The 19,458-nt window shown below is 40.9% G+C and overlaps 1 protein-coding gene across 1 annotated transcript in view; it reads left to right on the forward strand.

Moving 5' to 3' along the window:
* Nucleotides 1–19,458, forward strand: part of LOC122817306 (serine/threonine-protein kinase SMG1-like) — a gene marked incomplete in the record, with an annotated part of 2,898,779 nt that overhangs the window by 1,247,033 nt on the left and 1,632,288 nt on the right. Inside the window, 2 exon segments of the mRNA XM_044090530.1 lie at nt 5,515–5,716; nt 18,887–18,996. Coding sequence (XP_043946465.1) covers nt 5,515–5,716; nt 18,887–18,996 — 312 coding nt within the window.

Genomic DNA, 19,458 nt, shown 5'->3' on the forward strand with positions numbered 1-19,458 from the left:
GGATTTCACAGTGTATCTTATTGGCTTATCAAGCTTCAGGAAGGCCGCCGGAGGGTGTACACGCCCATTCAACCCGGTCAGTATCTACCTCGGCAGCCTTTAAGGCTAGGATTCCTCTAGATGATATTTGTGCAGCAGCCACGTGGGCTTCATCTCATACTTTTATTTCCCACTACAAGTTGGATCTTGCATCTAGGGGTAGAGCATCCTTTGGCTCCGCGGTGCCTCGGAATATCCTTCCATGATGGCCGCCCAAGATTCAGGTAGCTGGGGACTCTGTCCCACAGGTTGCAGACAAATGAATCTCCTACTTCAGATTTAGAAGTTATGTACTCACCATAACGTTCCATCTGAGTAGGTATATTCATTTGTCTGCAACCATCCCGCCCTCCTATCCCCCTGGCCTTTCAGTTTCCTGCATATTATGTGTTACCCTTTTCAGGGTGTTCTTGCTGTTGGCAAACTCTATCTGAGGTCATGAGGGTAGAGCAGGGTATTATGGGTGAGGGGAGGAGCTGAGAGCTTGGATCCATAGCTGGTAAACCATGCCGGTTCGGATCCGATATCGGATCCCCCCCACAGGTTGCAGACAAATGAATACACCTACTCAGATGGAACGTTATGGTGAGTACATAACTTCTAATTCCGTACTTAACAACTCTGCTTCTATGTTGTCTGTTTTTGTCCTTCGTCACCTTCCTATCCACCGATTTCCCCCTTCCATTTTGTATGGTTAATGGTATGCCCTGAGGGATGTTCATGTTTAGTTTCTGCTGTGTGGGTTCTAGAGATGTCCATCTATTGATCTGTTGCAGTATTCTTTACATGAGGGAGTTGCCTGCCAAGTCAACCAGACATTGGCCAGTATACCAAAGGCTTTTACTACATTGAGGTGCGTGGTACATCTAACATAGGCTGCTGTTAGACATAGGGCATAAAAGTGACACGCATGCATCATACTTAGAAATTCTTTGCCGTCAGTCGGATCGCCAGTCCCAGACGTGTCTGCTGCCGGAATTGTTTTGCTTCAGTAAAGACAAGTACCTCGTTGGGGAACCTTTTGTCTTTTACTACTGTTTGCTCCTGGTTGAGGGTTAATGCCACAAACTTCCGACCAGTTCACTAGTAAGCAGCAACAATCAGAACCTTGACTCCTAGAACTTAGTGCAAAATCTTCTTTATTCAAAACAAACCTGGACCACAACGAAAAAAACAGTAAAGTAGTTGTAAAAACAGTACTAAGCGCTTTCACCCTTCCGTGTTAGGGCATCATCAGAGTACAAATTGTGTTAACCAAGAACGTCCCTTAAATACAAATACTTTGATTACTTAATATAATCAATCAGCACACAATAATAAAGGGTGTGTTCCACATTAATAATGAATCCAGAATACATATAGAAACTAAAAAACTAGTGAAGTCAATAGCCTAGAGTTTTGTGCTCATAAATTACTTAATTATAAATATAAATATATAAGTTTCTTTATCATCCAACAATTCCTCACACTAAAATAAGCGTGTTATTTAAATTGCTTTTTGTATTACAAAAAATAAATTTATACAAAAATAAAGTGACATAGTGAATATGTATATAATAATTATGTTAAATATAATAAATATGTAAATGAACTAAATAAAACATATTAAAAGTAGGGAGTAAAAAATTTTTTAACAAGTTTTGACCAAACAGTTAAAAAATTAAAAAGATATATTATGCATTTAATTCATAAATCACTGCGTGATTAAACTTTTTTACAATGTATATATAAAAACATTATAAATATATGGTTTAAATCTAAATAAATTGTGATTTTAACTTCAATATGCTTGTGATGGAGACTTGGTCATTGATACCAGGCCACCTATTGGCATTTAATCTTAATTGCCAAATACATTCTTTGGCTTCCAACAAAGTCTTAATGTCCCCTCCATTGTACAACTTAAATTGAGGTATTCTGTCTATTACAAAAAATAAAAACTTTTTGAAATTAACACAGACCATACTATGAATGTATAAGGCACTAGTTTGTTTCTTTATCCTGATGTCACTAGTATGTTCAATGATTCGAGTTTTTAATTTTCTGTGTGTTTTTCCTATATAGAAGGCCTGACAACTAGTACAAGTAGCAGCATACACAACCATACAAGTGTTGCAATCACAAACTCCTGGACATCTAATTGTTTTTTCGTAGTTACAGATAGATAAATATGGTCCATTATTAATAAATCTACATATACGGCAACCACCACATTTGTTCATTCTTGATTTCATGTTCATTTCATTGTGTGTGGGTTTCTCAAATAAATTCTTTAAACTTTTCCCTTTACTAAAAGTGCATTTTGGTTTATTCCCGAGAATGTTCCCTAAATCAACATTAATTTCTGTAATTATGTCCCATGAATCATACATCACTTTAATTATTTGTTGAGATTTTTCATTAAACGGGATGACAAAAGTGTCGTGTCCAACATTCCTAACGTTAGATGTATCCTTGGATGGTAAGCCGTACTGTATGATAGGTTTATATAATGTTAGTCTGTTGCTTATTATGCTGTTGCTAATTCTTGATACCAAATCCTCAGGGTAAGCTCTAGACGTAAACATGTTTTTCAATATAGTAAGTTCGTTTAAAAAGATGTGTTCACTACTCACTAATCTAGACAGCCTCACCATCTGGCCCTTAACTAAATTTGTTTTCTGATGAGTCGGGTGACAACTGTCAAAATGTAAGAACGAGTTGGAGTAAGTTTTTTTCCGGTAAATATTAGATTCTAATTTGTCGTTTTGAATTGAGATTGTAATATCTAAAAAATTGATCTTTTCAAATGAAGTGTGACTAGTAAATTTCAAAAAACTAGTCGTTAGACCAATATATATATAATAAATTCTTTGAGCTCAATTTCAGACCCCTTCCAAAAAATTAAGATATCATCCAGAAATCTTAAATATATCAAAATGTTGCTCCAATATTGACAAGTAAAAACATGTTCCTCCTCCCATGCTGCCAGGACCAAATTAGCATAAATAGGGGCACATTTAGCCCCCATTGCAACACCGTTTTTTTGTCTATAGTGTTGACCATTAAAATAAATAAAATTATTTTCTAAAACCAGTTCCAGCATCTGTGACAACAGTCTACACTCAGAGTTGCTGTAACCGCTATGTTTGTTAAGACAAACTTCAAACAACTCAAGGCCTTCTTGGTGTGGAATTACACTGAATAAATTAATAACATCAATGGTGACCATGCAAAAATCAAATTTACCATCAACAGAGTTGACAAAATCACGAATAGAGTCCAAACAGTGCCACGAGTCTCTGATAATGTGTGGAAATTCTGTTAATACTTTCTTACACTTAAAATCAATATAGGCAGCCAAAGCCTCAGTCTTTGATCCTTTGGCGGAGACAATAGGTCTAAATGGAGGATTGTCTAAATGTTTATGAATTTTTGGAATCCCAAAAATAGATGGTATTATTGGGAATTCCACTGTAACATAATGATACGTTTGTGCATCGATCATTCCATCCATCAAGAATTCGTAAAGCAGCCAATCAATTTTGGTATAGGCCTTATCTACATCGTGTCTATTCACCTTTTCATAGGTGTCTTCATCATCTAAAAGTCTAACCATCCTATTAATGTAATCATGGGTCAACATGGGTTAATGCCATCCAGGGAAAGGAAATGTGAGTGTGGAATGCAGGTTCCACATAGACAGCCACTCCCAGTGCCTTTTTTGTCAGGCCCCACCACAACCTTAAAAATTGTTCGATTTGTCAATCATTTGTGCCCAAAACCCTTTGTAGCCATTTTTTATCCCTTGCTATTTACTTGGAGAACCAATGTATGAAACGCTTAGCTAAAAGTGCGATGGAGGGTTCCTCTTACCCGATTACCTAGCCTACTAAGTGAAAGGGCAAAAGACCTAGGCCCGAAGCGAAAGCTGCACCTCTCCCTACGTACATCTCTCCCAAGGCACACAACAGCTCGGAGATGTGCTCCGTTGTGGATCTGAATCCACAGGCCAAGCCAGTTTTACAGGCCACCTTGGAACTGAATGGTAAGCATGTCCAGAGAGGCCTTGCAGACATTGGTGCCCAATGTCCAGGAGGGGGAGAACCTAGGCTGCTTGTGTCGGAAGGCCCTAGAGGAATCATTCAGATTGTAGTGAGGGAGGATGTTTATTCTGATTTGGTTGACTGTAGGCTTATATCTGGGCCTCCCTGTTTGTATCAGATGGGCACCGCTGCAAAGAAAAAACAGAAAACTAAACATTCCTCTCCTCCACCAGACACTCATTGGCAGCATTTTGCCCAAGGCTTGTTCAAGGCCTTCATGGCTCTGAGGCCTACCTCAGGCCAGTCTGCTGCTTCTCTTCTCTGGTCCCCCTCCCCACACCACAAAAAAAGGGAAGAGCACAAGCCACTTCATAGGAAGATTCTTCCACTGATTAGGACAGTGACTCTCTAGCGTACTCCTCTCATATCCCTTCCCCCTTGGACTAAGCTTCCCCAGAGGAAGACTGCAGTGGGACAGTATCCACTTTGGAGGAGATTTCCTTTGGTGAGACCATCTCAAAGATGAGAGATTACTTTAAATGGGACAGCTCACAATTGTCTGAGGTCCAAAAGCGGTACTATGACCTTCTTCAGTTAGACTCCTAGTCCTTTTGAGATACCTCTGGTTATCTCTGCCTTCTTGGATGCCTTCACCTCTGCTTCCCTTCTGCACCTAGCCAAGGGCAGTCATCACAAGTTAACTCGGAGTGGACTTGCACAGAAGGTTTCCCTCATCCACCCACGCCTGGAAACCCCTGATTCCTTTCAGACACCTTTATTCTGTGCATGTGCTTCAAGTCCTGCAGGAGGCCAGGAAACCCAATACAAGGGATCTTACCTTTCCAAATGGAAGAGATTTTTGTCTTTGGTGTCTTGCTAAAAACCTAGATGCGCTTATGATGGGCCCTCCTTTGGTTCTTTCATATCTTTGAATTGCTCAATGCTGGCTTAGCTTACTCCTCTATAAAAGCATATTTGTCAGCTGTCTCTGCATGTCTACCTCTCACCTCCTTTAGCTTCCAGATTTGAGGCCAAATAATTTCTTAAAGGAGTCCTCCACATTAGACCTCCCAGGAGACCTGTACCCCCTCCCCCGGGGATCTCAACTTAGTGCTAAAGAAACTGACTCTGTTTAAAATATTTGAACCAATTTTAAATTTGTGAGCATGATAGATGTTCTAATTGTCTATAGTTAATTATTTAAAGGTCTGTGTGCAACAGAAGTGGTTGCCGCTTCTTGCAGGCAGCTGTTTGTCAAGTTAATGTTACTTACTTTAGTGAAAGTTGAACAGCATTTTACTATGCAGTATGTGAGCTTTTGACAAGAAAGCATAACTCAGTGTGCGTTAGTGAAAAACATTTTGCTGTAACAGTACATGTAGCATGATGCTATTGCTACTGTAATTTTTTTATGTTAAGATGTGTTTTAATTGCTTGTGTTTTTGAGTAGGTGAAAGCAGAAGAACTGTTCTAACCAAACCGTGTGAGACATCTCCTGAAGTCGTTAATTACTTGGCAAACAAAGCTTGTGAATGCTACGTTTCCCTTACTGATTGGTCTGCTGTCATTGAGTGGCAAAACAGTGCCCTTGTCCTTAAAAAGAGCAATAATGGTGCGGCTATCAGTCTAAAAGCTGATTTTAATTACATCAGGTATGAATCACCCAAACTTGTTAAATTTGAGTGTGAACTGGTATTTTTTTATGAAATGTGTACACTAACATTAAAAACATGCATTACTTTGATTTTGTGGTTTATCTTATGTGAACTTACTGTGTTCATGCCTCTCAACTGTCCTGATTTTCCCAGAATGTCCAGATTTTTTTCCTCATATTTTTGATCAGTTCCTTCAAAAAATTTGTGTTTTCCTGGCAAATCAGTGAAGGTTGAATTCAATAAATAGTGAGAAATTTGTTTTTCAGCCTTCGTATCTTTCAAAAAATGCATGGCAACACAAAGCCTTTTATTCTAGTAACTTTCAAAGTTTATAAGAGCAATATGTAACATTTATCCCATTATTTTTGGCTTTGTCCAGATTTCTTGAGCTAAGAACTTGAAAGTTATGACTGTGCCAACAGGACTGGTCTTGGAGATGATGCACTATCCTTGCTGCCTTCAGTAATTTACAGAAATGACCCTTCCCCCTTTAGAGATTGTCTTATAACATCATATTGTAACACTTGGCGTTTACTCACCTTATTTGCCTTCATTACCTGGCTTGAAATTTTACCAGCTGTGCCTCAATCCCACGGAATTAATAAGAGATGATGAATAAGGTGGTGAAGGCTAGTAAAGGAATTGCCAGTGCCAAGTTACAAGACGTGAGAGAATGTAAGTATCTGCACACACTTCAGATTTTGATGAGGGTACTACACTTCATTGAACACCTTACAATAGTATATTAAGTTTTTTTTTTTTTAAGCAAACATGTTGACGTATCGAAGAGTAATTCTCTTCCAAAGTCAGGGCAACAAAACTGCTAAATGTTAAGACTTGTGTTTAAGGAACCTTTTAAAAAGGACCCAGTGTGATATAGTATTGTAGCTGATTCCAGAAATGGGATGTCCAACGAGAAAGAGTATATAGTCTGGAGAAATCCAAGTGCATCCCAAGAATGTCAAATAGATGTAAATTGGTGAAGTACAAGGTCAGTGCCTGGTCTGTATGGGCACAGAATTTCTTTCAGGTTTGGGCCCACATTTTGTGGTGATAATATATTAACAATAGAACTGTGCAAGTAACTGTAGTTGAACTGGAAGCAAATGAAGATCCTCAGGAACCAATGTGAAACGCATTGGGTTTAGGACATACTGTTTGTTAATAAATCTGCAGAGTTGTGTAGAAGCTGCAAAAAATTCCAGTTCTGAGTTAGGAAGCCTCAGGTCAAGGGAGTTGCAGTTAGTCACTGTAAGATTTTGAGGCATGTGTTACCACACAAGTCCTTAGATAGAAAATGGTGCTTTATTTGGGCTGTCTTGACCTCAGTTGACATGTAATCTTACAGTGTCAACTCTTTCTCAAGTGGTAGTCTTGAGATTATGCACTTTACTGCCAAGTAAAGGTGAGAGTGTTACCCCTGTAAATATACAGAGGATTCAGGAATGGTTAAGTACAGCTCCTCAAGGGGACATAGTGTTATGGTTACTGTTTTGGATTTGTTGAGCTTTATATTTTTTATGGTCATCCAAAACTGGGTGGCTTTCATATATGCAAGAATGAGTAGCATTTTCTCCTGAGGGAGAGGATTTAATAATCTGCACAGTAATAATAATGTAAACCTGTTTTTTAATAAGGTCGAGAGATAAGGTTTCCTAATAACAAAGTGGACTTGCTCCTTTGTTGTCCTACATTTCAGGTATTTATTGAAGAATAACAAGTCAGTGTTGATTAGTCTCAGACACATGAAAAGGCCGATAAGTTACGTAAATGACTACTGTAAGCACTATGTTCTCCAAGTCTGACTACTGGGTCCTCTCCTGTTCGGCATCTACTTCTCCGAAGTCCAGGCCAACACAAAGGGACTCTGACTGACCAAGTTCGCAGACGACTGCAAACTGGGAGCCATTATTAACTCCCCAAGTGATGCAGACATCCTACAGAAAGGCCTCACCGAGACCAATGACTGGTGTCAAAACCATGACCTGAAGCTTAATGCCAAACAATGTCGTCATCCCCTTTGGTAGAAACTCTGTTCCCACTAATTACCACATTGATGGGAGCACACTGAATGCTTAATAAGAGATCTGGGGACACAGGTTGACAGCAACCTCTCCTTCGACCACCGCATTGCTACTGTGGTTAGAAATTTCTTTTATGTGGCACATCTCATTACCAAGGATTTTGCATCCAGGAAGAAAGAGGTCCTATCTCTCTACTCTTCCTTCATTAGACCAATCATAGAGTATAATGCTCCATTTGGCATGTACCTCACTAGACACTTGCAACAGCTGGAGAGGCCACAGAAGTACCTCACAAATAGGATCCTAGGTGTTAAACATATGTCCTGCACAGACGGACTCAAAACACTCCAGCTATTCTCGTTTTCATATCACCTGTTTAGATCTCTGCTCGACTTGCAAAGCCTTGTCTGACCCAGCCCTGTTAGAAATGCTACATCTAAAGAAATCCCATCCCTCCGCACCACACACTCTGAGACCTCAACCTCATTACCACAATCAACAAAACTTACTGGAGGGACAGGTTCCTCGTCCAGAGACTGCCCATGCTGTGGAATAGACTTCCCATACATGTCAAGCAGAGCACCTCGCTGTCCCTCTTCAAGAGAAATCTTGATGAGTGGATGGGTAATAGAAAGTTCACCCCGGGGATCACTCCAGTGGCTCTACTTGATAGAGGCACTGTGAACTAACGGGCGGCACAATGCCAAGGCACTTCTATGGGCTAGGCTTGTAAAGGCTCTCCAGGGCCATTAGCCAATAACACACCTATGAACCTAATCAAGTTTGCAGATGATTGCAAACTAGGAGCATTCATTGACTCCCCCCCAACGAGAACTACCTTCAGGTAGGTCTAGCAGACAAATGCTTGGTGCCAAAGCCATGGCTTAAAACTGAATACCAAGAAAAGCATTAAAAGTACCTTTTGGCAAGTCAGCCAGCCTGAGTATGTCATCAATAAAACACCCCTAAAAGACGATTCAGTAATTAGGGGTCTGGAAACTCGTGTAGATGTGGCCAACATGTGTCCAAGGTAGTAAGAAAAGCCTGTGTTGCTGAACTTGTAAGCAAGGGCATGGCATCTAGGTCTTGGAGGTCATACCAATGTACTCAGTTCTTATCAGACCCATCATAGGATATAATGCCCCTTTCGGTACATACTTGACCAGGCACATTCAGCAACTAGAGCATTCACAAAGGATGTTCTTCGTGTTTCACTGTTGCAGTCATTACATTTGGGTAACCCTGCTGGCAGGTTGCCCTCAGCCGGCCTGAATTCCAAAGTCTTGTGTCCTGCGTCGGCTGCTGTCGCCCCTTCCCTGACGTCAGGTCGTCAGGGGTATAAAAGAAGCAGCAACGCCATTTTCTTCAGTCTTTCTTGCCACGTGGTGCCAGAAGCAGAAGCAGTTCGCAAGTGCCGGTTGGCCGACTCCAGAGATTTTCGTGTTTGAGTTTCAGATCCGAAGTCTTCTATAAAGCTAAGTAGCCCGTTGGGGAAACTTTTTTCTTGCTCCAGACCGATGTCAGAAAAAGTTAATTGTATTGCTTGTGGAAAGCAAATACCTCATACGGATTTTCATTCTTACTGTATTCCTTGCCTAGGCCCTGATCACAACGTTACTGGTTGCCGGTTTTGTGCTAGATTTAACCAACGCACTATTAAGCGTCTATTTAACTTTGCTTTAAAGTATTTTGGTAGCCGGTTTAATTATCCAGAAATGTCGTTGGATGGCCATCTGACTACCGGAGTTTACAAAAAATGCAAAGAAAAGGATAGAGAAAAACGACCGAGGCCTAAAACAGACAAAGCTTCTCCTAAGCCAGTCGCTGGTTCTCAGTGAGGCGCTTTCGCAGCCCTTGACACCCACTACTTTAGAGTCGCAGGCCGCTACAGACTCCCACGTGGAGTCGGCCATGCCACTGGATACTCAAGGTATTGGAGCCTCGGATGCTAATCCCTCAGATGGGTCCAGAGCCGCTGAGCAGGTACCGGCTTTTGAGGGTGTATTTAAACCTAAACATCTTCACATTAAAACAACTTCAGCTTCAAAGGCAAAGACTAAAGCATCTTCTAAAGCAAGGAAACAAACTCAAGAGCCACGTGTACAGGCCTCTATGCCCAAAAAACAGATGATCAAAATGGCCGAAGACCTGATTACCTTGATCAGGGGTTCCCATCCCCCTCCTGATAAGAGGCCTAGGCAAGACACTGACTATGAATCTTCAAATTGGGTTTCTATTTCTTCTGATTCCTCTTCTGATCAGGGATATTCTTTACCCCCTATGAGGATTCTGATGCTGAAGAATCTATACCTTCAGCATCTCCTCCTGAGGACTTTTCCTTTGGGGAAACCTTGCATACCATGAGGGAGCATTTTCACTGGGAAAGCCAAGTTTTTTCAGAATCTAAAAAGAGGCTCAGGGATTTCCTTTTACTACCACAGCACAGGCCTCTAGCCATTCCCCCTGTGTTGGACATTGTAGACGATGTGTTTTCGGAGTCTAGTTTGACCCCTGATTCCTTACCCCCAGCTTCTGTTAAGCCTGACAGATATTACAGGGTTCCAGACTCTCACAAATTTCTTTTTAAAACCCTGCTGCAGACCCTGAAACTATTTCACAGGGTCCAAAGGGAGTTAAGGCCTCGACAGCAAAAAAACCCATCCCCCTCGGACAGAGATTCCAGGGCACTGGATAGTTGGGGAAAAAAGGTTTACACATCTGCAACTTTGGCTATAAGGGCCTTAAACTGTCAATTTCATATGCTCAAGTATCAGCAACATGTCATGGGATTGCTTAAACAGAAAATGTTAGTCTGAATGTGCAGAAAACAAGGAAATGCAGGTTTTATTGCATGCAGATGAACAAGTTGGAAAGCATACTTTGCAATGTGGTTTTGATTCTTTGGAGGCCTCCTGCAGGGCCACAGTTACGGGTTCTGTAATTAGGAGGCATGCTTGGTTATAGGAACAAAATCTGCCTGATCATGTTAAAGTTAAATTACTAGATGCACCTTTACAGCATGATACTTTGGTGTTAAGGCAGAAGGAGGTGTTAAAGAAAATGGAGGACAAAGCTAAATCTATGCAAACTGTTAAAGATTTTTTTACAAGTACAGCCACTTAGGTTTAGTAGACAATGGCCTACAAAAAATCGATCCTTTCTTGTGTCAGACGGACCTCAAAGGGGCAGATCCAGACGCCCTAGGGGGCAGATCCCAGGCGCAAAGTTCTTATAGGTCAAAGCAGTGGGGTGCTTCTACCTCCAAAGCTGGAGAAGATAAATCAAACCTACAGAAAACAGTCCCGATGACTTTCCCCTACCTGCACCAAGCACTTACCTTCTGGCAGCACCCTTAGGGGGAAAATTAGCACTTTTTGCTCAAAATTGGCACATTATAACTTAGGACAAGTGGGTTCTAAATATAGTGTCACAAGGCTACGAATTCCATTTCCATCCTCTGCCAAAGGCAAATGGCTGGCCAGATCTGCCAAAAAATCAATGGGCAGAGGCACAAAAACAAGTCTCATCCCTCATGGACATAGGTTCATAGGTTCATACTAGGCTATCTGCCCGGGGGCATTTATTAGCCTAGCCTATATTTTTTTTTTGGCTTGCCCACCCCTTAGTGGGGGGAATATACCCATTATTTTGCTGTGCCTCTGTTGAGCAGTGACACTGAGGTATCCCTGGGTATATCTGCGATCTCCCATCCATTGGTCAAGATTCTCTTGAACACAAGGCGCGGAGTGCTCTGCCTCTGATGAATCTATCCAGCCGTCTATTTTAAGCCGGTGTCGAGGTTTAAGTCTCCGCCCTTTGTGACTCTGGCGGATCTAGATTTTTGAGGTGAAGCATATTCATCATATCTGGGTTTTGGCCTTGTTGTATGGCAAAGGTCACCTCTCCTCTGAGCGCTGAAGGCGACTGAATAGAGCTGAGTTCTTTCAGTCGGGGCAGCATAGGATATAGAGATATATGACCTCCCTTGATCTAGATGAGAATCCCTTCATGATAAGGTGGGCAATGTAGAAGGTCTTCCTAACTACTTTAGCTACATGGGTGTCGAATGACAGACTACTATCAACCTGGGTCCCCCCCAATGGGGGGCCATTCAGCAAGTACCAGAGCAAGAGCAGGGACAAGGATTTTACTCCAAACTGTTCTTGGTACCCAGAAAGGACAAGGCCTGGAGACCGATACTGGACCTATCTATTCTGAACACATTCCTGGGTATTCCAAAATTCAAAATTTTGACCTTTGCAGCAGTTTCTGCTCATGCTGGGCAAGAATGCTTGGCTTGTGACTTTAGACCTAAAAGAGGCATACCTGCATGTTCCAATCAGACAATCGTGCAGAAGATACCTCAGATTCAAGGCTTGTTCAATGCATTACCCATTCTCTCCACTGCCCTTTGGCTTATCTACTGCACCCAGGGTCTTTACAATGTGCCTGGCACCAGTAATTGCATTCTGCAGACAGAGGAATACACATATATCCTTACTTGAATGACTGTCTAATTCAAGCAGAGAACGACTACATTCTTCTTCAACATCTGGCGTTTGTGAAAAGACTTCTAACATGCCTAGGGTACACAGTCAACAAAAAGAAATCAAAACTAGTACCCTCTCAAGAGATAACATTCCTGGGTGCAAGCTTGAATACAACTGCCCAGAAGGCTTATCTCACGCCAGACAAACAAAGGCAACTGACTACCTATTTCAAAATGTTGGCAACAAAAGCCCAGTTATCAGCAAGAAAAATTCTGCAAGCTTTGGGCTTCATGGCATCCTGCATCCTACTAATTCCATATGCAAGACTGCATATGAGGAAACTTCAGTGGTACCTAAAAAGTGTTTGGACTCAACATTGCCATAGCCTGGAAACAATGATTACTCTCATTCCCTGCCTGCAACAGGAGTTTCGATGGTGGGCAAAGGCTTGTCACCAGAACAAGGGACAGTCATTCACATTACCCCCAATCAGGCAGACACTAACAACGGATGCATCAGATTATGCCTGGGGGCCCACATGGCAGGAAGATGCATTCAGGGCACATGGTCCTCAAACCAAATGCATCTACATATCAATTAAAAAGAGATGCTGGGTGTTCAAAATGCCCTGACAGCCTTCAAGGACCTACTTCATCTGGGACAACTACTGATAAATACAGACAAACACCATGGTCAAGTGGTATATAAACTAGTAGGGGGGCACACATTCTTACCCCCTTTGTAGACTAGCCATGACATTGGGGGGGACAGCTCTGACATACCAAGTACATTTGCAGGCACAATTCCTGCCAGGAAAGGAAAATACTCTGGCAGACATACTAAGCAGAAACCTCATGGATTCACACGAGTGGAAGTTGGATCCACAAGTCTTCAGCATAACAGGGAAATGGGGAGGCCCGGACATAGATCTATTTGCCTCCCCTCACAACTATTAACTAAAAAGATTCTGCACAAGGACATATCACAGACAAACATGGAAAGACAAGCTGGAAAAAACCTATCAGTATATGCCTTTCCTCCACTGCCTCTCCTCCCCAAGGTACTCCTAAAGGTCAGACAGGAGCAGCCCAAGATGATACTGATTGCTCCAGACTGGCCACGCCAGTACTGGTATCCTATCCTAAGGAACTTGTCTCTATGCCCAGCTTGGATCTTACCTCAAATACCTCGTCTACTGTCCCAGCAAAACAATCAGATCCTGCACAGCCAACTCAGGACATTAAACGTGGCAGCATGGCGGATAATGTAGTAATACAAAAAACACCTCTCAGTAAAGCTGTGATGGATGTCATTCTGGAAGCCAGAAGGCCTAGCACTAGAAAGTCTTATGCTGGAAAATGGAAGAGATTCTGTGCTTGGAACCAGGCACAAAGAACTGATACAGCTGTCCCAAATATTCCTCAGATTTTGCAATACTTAACTGAGATGCTGGACCAAGGCCTATCTTTTTCATCAATTAAAATTCATGCCTCTGCCATTTTGGCTCATTACAATACAGAGCCACCAATTTTTTCGCATCCTTTATTAAAGCAGTACCTCAGAGGAGCCAAAAATTTAAGGCTTCCAAGGAGATAACAATACCTGCATGAGACCTCAACTATGTCTTGGAAAAGCTCGCCCTGCCTCCTTTTGAACCAGCTGCTACTGCTGATATAAAGTTTTTATCTTGGAAAACAGCTCTGCTCCTGGCAATTACTTCTGCAAGACGAGTTTCAGAGCTACAGGCGCTCATGGCTGTGGAACTTTTTATCATTTTTTATCCAGACAGGGTCTCTGAGGACAAACCCAACATTTTTGCCTAAAGTGGTGTCCAGTGTGGCTCTTAAGCAAACTATTCGTCTGCCAACTTTTTATCCAAATCCACAGAACAAGGGGGAGAGAATTCTGCATTCTTTGGACGTACACAGCTTAGATTCTACTTAGACGGAACCAAAACTTTCAGGAAGACAGAGCAATTACTAGTGGCATATGCTGCAGGATCACAATGAAAGGCTCTGTCAAAGCAGACTATTTCCAAGTGGATAGGCCACTGCATCCGTTTCTGCTATTTACACTATGGCAGGACACTGCCTAAGGGCATTAGGCCACATTCCACCAGAGCTGCAGCCACTTCAGCAGCCTTTCTCAGGAGAGTACCAACCAGAGACATTTTAGAGGCGGCTACTTGGAGTTCAGTGCACACCTTTACAAATTATTATCATCTGCCACCCTACTCTAAATCCAGGGCAGGCTTTGCCACTGCAGTTCTGCAGGGCCTCCTAGCCGCTCCTAATGCTGTTTAGCTCCAGCCTCCCAACCATAGCTTTGGGACTCTACCCAAATGTAATGACTGCAACAGTGAAACACGAAGAACATAGTACAATTGTGTACACTTACCATAAATGTAGATGTTCAAGTGTATTCACTGTTGCAGTCCAGGTTACCCTCCCGCCATATATATATATATATGTATATATATATTAAACTGAAGAAAATGGCGTTGGCTGCTTCTTTTATACCCCTGACGACCTGATGTCAGGGAAGAGGTGACAGCAGCCAACGCAGGACCCAAGACTTTGGAATTCAGACTGGCTGAGGGCAACCTGCCAGCAGGATTACCCAAATGTTATGACTGCAACAATGAATACACTCTAACATCTACATTTATGGTAAGTGTACACAACTGTGCTTTCCTTACAAAAGCATACCAGGAGTAAACACTGTGTCCTGCACTAATTGTCTGAAATCTCTCTCTCTCTACTGTGTATCATACATATGAGAGGTGATCTTTGCTTAGCATACAAGGCATTTCTTGACCGTGTTTTGATTAACTTTTTGCACATCCGCAAAACAAATATCAGAAGTATTAACACCTGAATTTTGCTTACAACATAAGTAGGATATGTTGAAGACGTTTATTTTTCATGGAATTCCAGTTTTATGGAACAGGCTCCCCATCCATGTGAGGCAGGGTTCTTCCCATACCCCATCTAAGCACAACATGGATCAGTGGATGTTGTAATAGGAAATTCATGCCTGATCTGGTGCCTGTGTCTTTGAGACAGGCAGTCAGTAAATCACCCCCCTATATAAATCAAATGATCAATCACATTTGGGTTGCATGACTAGGTGTTTATCCTAGTGGGCATTAGTCTAGTATACCTCAATGAACCTATGAGTGGTATGGAGAGTGCAGGGAGTTGCATACTGTTTTCTGACAGTAGTGAGTTGGCAAGATAAACTTCTGCATGGCAGTGATGTGTGTACTGATATCTATTTACTTGTCTGTAATCAAAAGATATGAAGAGTACAAATCTGCAAATGGCTTTGATCCATGACTGTGTGTGCATAGTGGTTAGCAGTGTAGATTGATTTTATGTATTCATTCATTCATTCCTTTGTTGACCACACAGCAGTTCCTATTTTTGCAGAATATTTCTGATTTTTGTCTGTTCCTTATGTAGTTTGTGGTCTTGTAAATCAGTAAGGACTGCAGTCGCTAAATAATGAGACATTTGAGTTTGACTTTACAAACTTCAAAAAGGCATGCTAATGCATAGCCTGTTCTAGAAACCTCTTAAGTATATAAAGGTGAAATCTGTCATTGATATTGGTACTTTGTTGACCATTATTTTTCAGCTTTCTTTCTGACTGATAAGTTGATATAAGTTGATATATATGTGGTGGGGGAGCTTTCATTCAGTCGCCCTTTGTTTTCTAACACCAGTGAACTGAGACTATGATAAACTCCTTTTAGGCAGTTTTTTTTTTATTTATCTGTACATTTATTCCTTCATTTGGTTGCAGAAATAATGTAAATATTTTTACAGTTTCTATCACAGTCAAACGTCAACACTGTACTCATTGTCAGTCTAGGCAGGATGAGTGTTTTAGCTGTTGATCATTGGCAGAGTGTCATCAACTACAGTTGCCATCTAACAGCACTTGGTTCTCCCACTGAGGTTTTGGCTGTCCATAACTTCTGTGTAGACTCTGTATGTAGTCTTTGTCTCTATGCAGATTTTGTCCATGTGCTTGGGTTTCTTTTCTCAGACCCTCAGATGTACAGTATATATATATATATATATATATATATATATATATATATATATATATATATATATATGCTATTGTCCATTTGTTCTTTTACTTTTTCATCCTAATCTTACACTGAAGATTACGTTGACTTTTTGGAGGAGTAGAAGGACAGGTGCTATCCCCTAAATGGGATGCAAGTATCCTTGCATTTTCTGTTTATTTGGGAAGTCCTGTTTTCTTAGTTTTGAACATTGAGCTTAAGCCACAACTTTTTTTTTCCTTGAAATATAATTCCTTACTCGTGACTTTTTATTCCAGGCCATCATTAAATCAAAACTTTGTGTAAAAAAATTCTAATATGCAACTCATAGCATCTACAAGTCTGTCTTCTGGAGGACTAGTGACCCCTAGAAACACTGCTTAATTGAGTTACTTCGTACAAACTTAAGTTGCACTAAAGTTTTGTCCAGTTAGAGTATGAAAATGTAAGAAGGAACTAATCTATGTGAATGATGTGGGGCCAGGAGGAGGGGAAAACTGGGGAGGTAACTGGGGAAGTGCTGGAGAGACTAGTCTGTAACAAGGGGGATCCCTGGAGTCCTTTTATCTAGCGCACTATTCTACCCAAGGCTGGCTTTGTTGATTGTGGTAAGATATATAAGGTGCATGTAGCCAGTAAAGTGGCTGTAATGAGTAGTTGTATAGTGAGGCAGTCTGTGGGTGAGTGAAATGACGCCTTCTGTTTGACCACGTACAGTGGCTAATGACTTGATGTAATACATTCCTACCCCATTATGTATGACCCACTCATTCAGTTTTTTCTTGGAGCCCCACCCCCATCTTACATTGAAGTCACCAGTTACCACTGAGTATGACATTAAGGTCTTGACAAGGAACTACATTTTTGGATAGAAAATTTAAAAACGGAACTTCCCAGCCTATATAGTCTTCTTTTTTTTTTTTTTTGCAGTTGTGCTAATCATGCATTGAGAAACCTGGGGGGGGGGGCAAAGCTTGCTCTGTGGGAGGAGTGGCTTTGTCAATTTTTGCATTCTAGAGTACCTGCTTATGTCTGCATTGTGGGTTACTGTTCTACGTGCATTTGATCCTTAGTGCACTTCTGTACAGAGCATCTTGAATGGGATTTGTGGAATGAGTTTGAAGCCAGGAATTAATTTTCCTGGGCTTGTTCTAAGATTGTGTGGTCATCTTTCTGCCCAATCAGTAGCTGCTTGTGATTGAGTCCAACTAAGCACTCATTAAGGTTGATCCCCAGTGTTGGATATGCCAACTGATTGAGGAAAGCTCTTACTGATGAATCAGAAATGCTCACCCTCTGCTCCCCTGCATGTAATTAAACTCTGTCCACTGCTTTGTCTGTTAAAACTCCCTTTAAGTCAGGCTTTATATAAAGTTAACTAATTATAACACCTGATCTGTGCCTAGGAGAACACACAGGGAGGCTTGCATTTATGTAGGTGGTGGTTTTTGTGTGCATCGGGGGGGGGGGGGTATAGGAGTGTTGGATTTTATATAAAGTGCTGAATTATGATGGAGATGTAGCCAACCATGATATGTGTGTGTGTATGTATATATATATATATGTATGTATATGTATATATATATATTTATATATATATATATATATATATACACACATACACACACACTCAAACCCTTTGTTTTAGGAATGCCTTTAACAAGTACTTCAAAAGTTGTAGTACTGAAATTAATTGCTTTAAAATATTTCCAAATATTGTACGGTACTCATAAGTCATAAATCTGTGGAGACTAGTCTGCAGGTTATCAGAATGTGAATTGTAAATCAGTACCTGTAAGCTGTTTGTCTGGATTATGACTGACTACATCATCTACTTTTCTAGACATTCCAACTAGCCATCGGTTAGCTTTTCTCTCTTGCTGCATGTTACAAAGTGGTTGTGTTGTCTGCATCATTTTGTAAAGGATTGTTTGTTCGGTATATCGGTATAATTCTTTGCAGCATAGTCCAAAGTTCTTATCTTCAAGTATTAGAGTGGTATCTACGTCCAGAGTAATGTCCATGAAGTGCCTGTCATGCAGGGTCTACTTTTATAATAACCTTTATTCGCTCACTGTTGTGATTTACATAAGGAATTCTCTTAAGTATTGTGTGCTGAAACCATGCCAAAACGAAATTGTCATTACGACTGCCTTAACTGCAGGGTTTATCTTAATGATCATCTTCATCAGTAGTCTGATCCCAGAGATCCTTTATCGTAGTGGAAGATTTGTATTTTTTCCTTCTTGAGTAGTGCCAGTCCTTAATATGTCTTGCATGATTTTTGTGTCCCCACCTTGGCAAAGAAATTCTTTTTTGTGAAAACACTTAAGTGGCTTTCTCTTCACTATGTACTTGCCTCTGATAGAGAGGAGCCTGACAGAAGTGTTTTGTGGCCTTTGAGTACCTAGAGACTAGAAAGAGTTTCTTGGTAAATGACTGGCAGAAAGGGGTAAGTGCTTAAAAGTAAAGTGTTAATGATGTTTTTGCTGTTTTAAGAACTCTTACGGTGATGAGTAATTTATTGGCAAATGTCAAGTTCCGTAAGCAATTAAGTGTTTAAATCCATTTTCAGATCTCTCAGCAGCTTTGAGTCCGGAGATTTTCCTTCATGCAAGGAACAACTAGAACTACTGCCTGGAGAAAATATAAGCCTGTTCAGTGGATCATCTAAAGAAAAACTAGGTATGCAGAGAAAGCTACTTTTGAATAGGTGGTTAGAGAATAGTTTCCAGTACAAATCTGTTTTCCAAAGGGATTAAGATATGTAGCATAAAGATTTACTGTATTTGCAACAGCAATTTTTTTCTTGTGTCTTAAATGTTTGCTACTTGGGTTTTACTGGGTACAAGTAGCTAATTGCTAGCAGTAATGGTTGCCTTTTGATGTCTGTGTGTAGTATGCATTTGGTGGTCAGCATACTTTACTTATGGATGTGCATTCCTTATTTGGTAGGTGTTTTTCATACATTGCATAATGGGGAAACTCAGCCTTCACATCTTTATGTAGGGCTACTTTTTCATCTTTTCTTTTAATGTAGGATTCTTACATAACTGAGCAAACCTTGTACAGTAAAGCATGATGAAAGCAGTTCCTGTCTCCCTTCAGATATGCTGCTGCCAAGGATTCTCCTGTATGCATTATTTT

Source organism: Protopterus annectens, chromosome 12.part0 (assembly GCF_019279795.1).
Source record: "Protopterus annectens isolate FY-2018-M chromosome 12.part0, PAN1.0, whole genome shotgun sequence".
NCBI classification, from domain to species: domain Eukaryota; kingdom Metazoa; phylum Chordata; order Ceratodontiformes; family Protopteridae; genus Protopterus; species Protopterus annectens.